Genomic DNA, 1,802 nt, shown 5'->3' with positions numbered 1-1,802 from the left:
TTTTAGCGTCCGCTGGTCCACTGCCAGCGTCATCAGAGTAAGCATTTGGGGTGGGGAGTTTGTTTATAAACCTGGTTGACTCCGTGCTTTACCCATTGATTGTGTTTGAGGACTTTATACCACTACACAAATATGCCTGGGATTCGCATTCTCTCTCTCTCTCTCTCTCTCTCTCTCTCTCTCTCTCTCTCTCTCTCTCTCTCTCTCTCTCTCTCTCTCTCTTTGTGTGTGTGTGTGTGATCATCTTCACTTTTTAAACCATTCCCTATAGATACCTCTAAGTTGACAGCATATCACTGAACAATTCAACTTTCAAGCATTTCATGGTTGGGATGCAAAACGTTTTCCCATGTGGCAGTTTTAAGATGTGTGCTCTTTAACTCCCAGAATTCCCCAGCCATAAAAACACTGTGTGTGTGTGTTTGTGTGTCTGTGTGAGTGAGAGAGAGAGAGGGGGGAGGGAGGGAGGGAGAGAGAGAGGGAGGGAGACCCCAGGCCTTCTCCCTTTGGCCCTCTTCAAACCTCGCTTTATTTCAGCAGGTGATGTCCGACAGAATGAAAACATCAGGGATCTTTTGAAAGTTGCCTCCAACAGAGCCGAGCCCCAAAAGTCGGAAGAGGTGCGTCCACTGAGGAGGACAAGGAGAAACTACCTCACGGATAAGTGTAAGAAAACCATGGCTTCCCAAGCGGTGGGATTCCATAACGCTTCCCTCCCCGAAGAGAAACCGAACGAAAAGAGAAAATACAAGTGCAACGTTTGCGGGAAGTTTTTCAGTTATAAGTCGAGTCTGAAGATACACCTGAGGATCCACACTGGGGAGAAACCGTACAAGTGCCTGGAGTGCGGGAAGAGCTTTATCCGTAGCGACCTCCTGACCTCCCATCAAAGGATCCACACAGGAGAGAAGCCCTACAGTTGCTCCTTTTGTGGCAAGAGTTTCTGCGACTTGTCCACGCTGATCAAGCATCGGAGGATCCACACGGGGGAGAAGCCGTACGTCTGCGGGGAGTGCGGCAAGAGCTTCAGTCAGAAGGCGATTCTGAATTCCCACCTGAGGATTCACACGGGGGAGAAACCCCATAAATGCGCCGAGTGCGGGAACAGCTTCAGCCGGAGCACATACCTGACTTCCCATCAGAGAGTTCACCTGGGGGAACGGAGGTATCAAAACGCAGATTGCAGCCTCCTGGACCAGCCCAAATTGATTCACCCCCCGATGGTTCATGTGGAGGAGAAGACCTATAAACGCCTCGAATACGGTCAGAAGTTGAAGCAGCACTCGCCGTGCTTGGCCCACCAGAAAATGTACGCGTTGGGCAAAAGTATCAGTGTTTTCGAATGCGGAGACAAGATTCAGTTGGAGGCTGTGGCTTGCGAGACTTCAGAGAAGCCGAGTAATTAGCTGATTAGCCACCGACCTGCTCGCCTATGTCGGAGTTTTTCTCCTGGCAATCAGAGAAAATTTCCAGTCCAACTGGCATTAAAGCAATATGTGGAACTGCTGCAGTTGGGGGTGTGTGTATGTGTTCAAAAGATTTGAACTCTTTGTCTCTTTCAAGGAGTTGTGCACTAGGGAGCTGCAAGATGCTGCTTTGGGGGGGGATAGCAATAGCAATAGCACTTAGACCAGTGGTTCTCAACCTATTTAATGCCGCGACCCCCACCCGGACGTAAGTCAAGGACTTCTCAACCGGTCGTAAGTCAAGGACTAAACCGGTTGTAAGTCGAGGACTACCCAACCGGTTGTAAGTCGAGGACTTTCCCTGCCCGGGAGCGCCGCACATGTGTGGTGCTGCTC

At 50.2% G+C, this 1,802-nt stretch overlaps 1 protein-coding gene across 1 annotated transcript; it reads left to right on the top strand.

Annotated features, from left to right (window-relative positions):
* Window positions 1-488: 488 nt before the first annotated feature.
* On the top strand, window positions 489-1,510 carry LOC120318613 (gastrula zinc finger protein XlCGF49.1-like). Its single transcript, XM_039366434.1, has one exon. It carries the CDS (start codon window positions 678-680, stop codon window positions 1,404-1,406), a length of 729 nt encoding a protein of 242 aa, XP_039222368.1. The 5' UTR covers window positions 489-677; the 3' UTR covers window positions 1,407-1,510.
* Window positions 1,511-1,802: the final 292 nt, after the last annotated feature.

The sequence above is a fragment of the Crotalus tigris genome, unplaced genomic scaffold (genome assembly GCF_016545835.1).
Source record: "Crotalus tigris isolate CLP2741 ecotype Arizona unplaced genomic scaffold, ASM1654583v1 scf7180000020321.186885, whole genome shotgun sequence".
Lineage (NCBI taxonomy): Eukaryota > Metazoa > Chordata > Lepidosauria > Squamata > Viperidae > Crotalus > Crotalus tigris.
The sequence above is the reverse complement of the archived record's forward strand: the minus strand, read 5'-3'. Positions and strand labels throughout refer to the sequence as shown.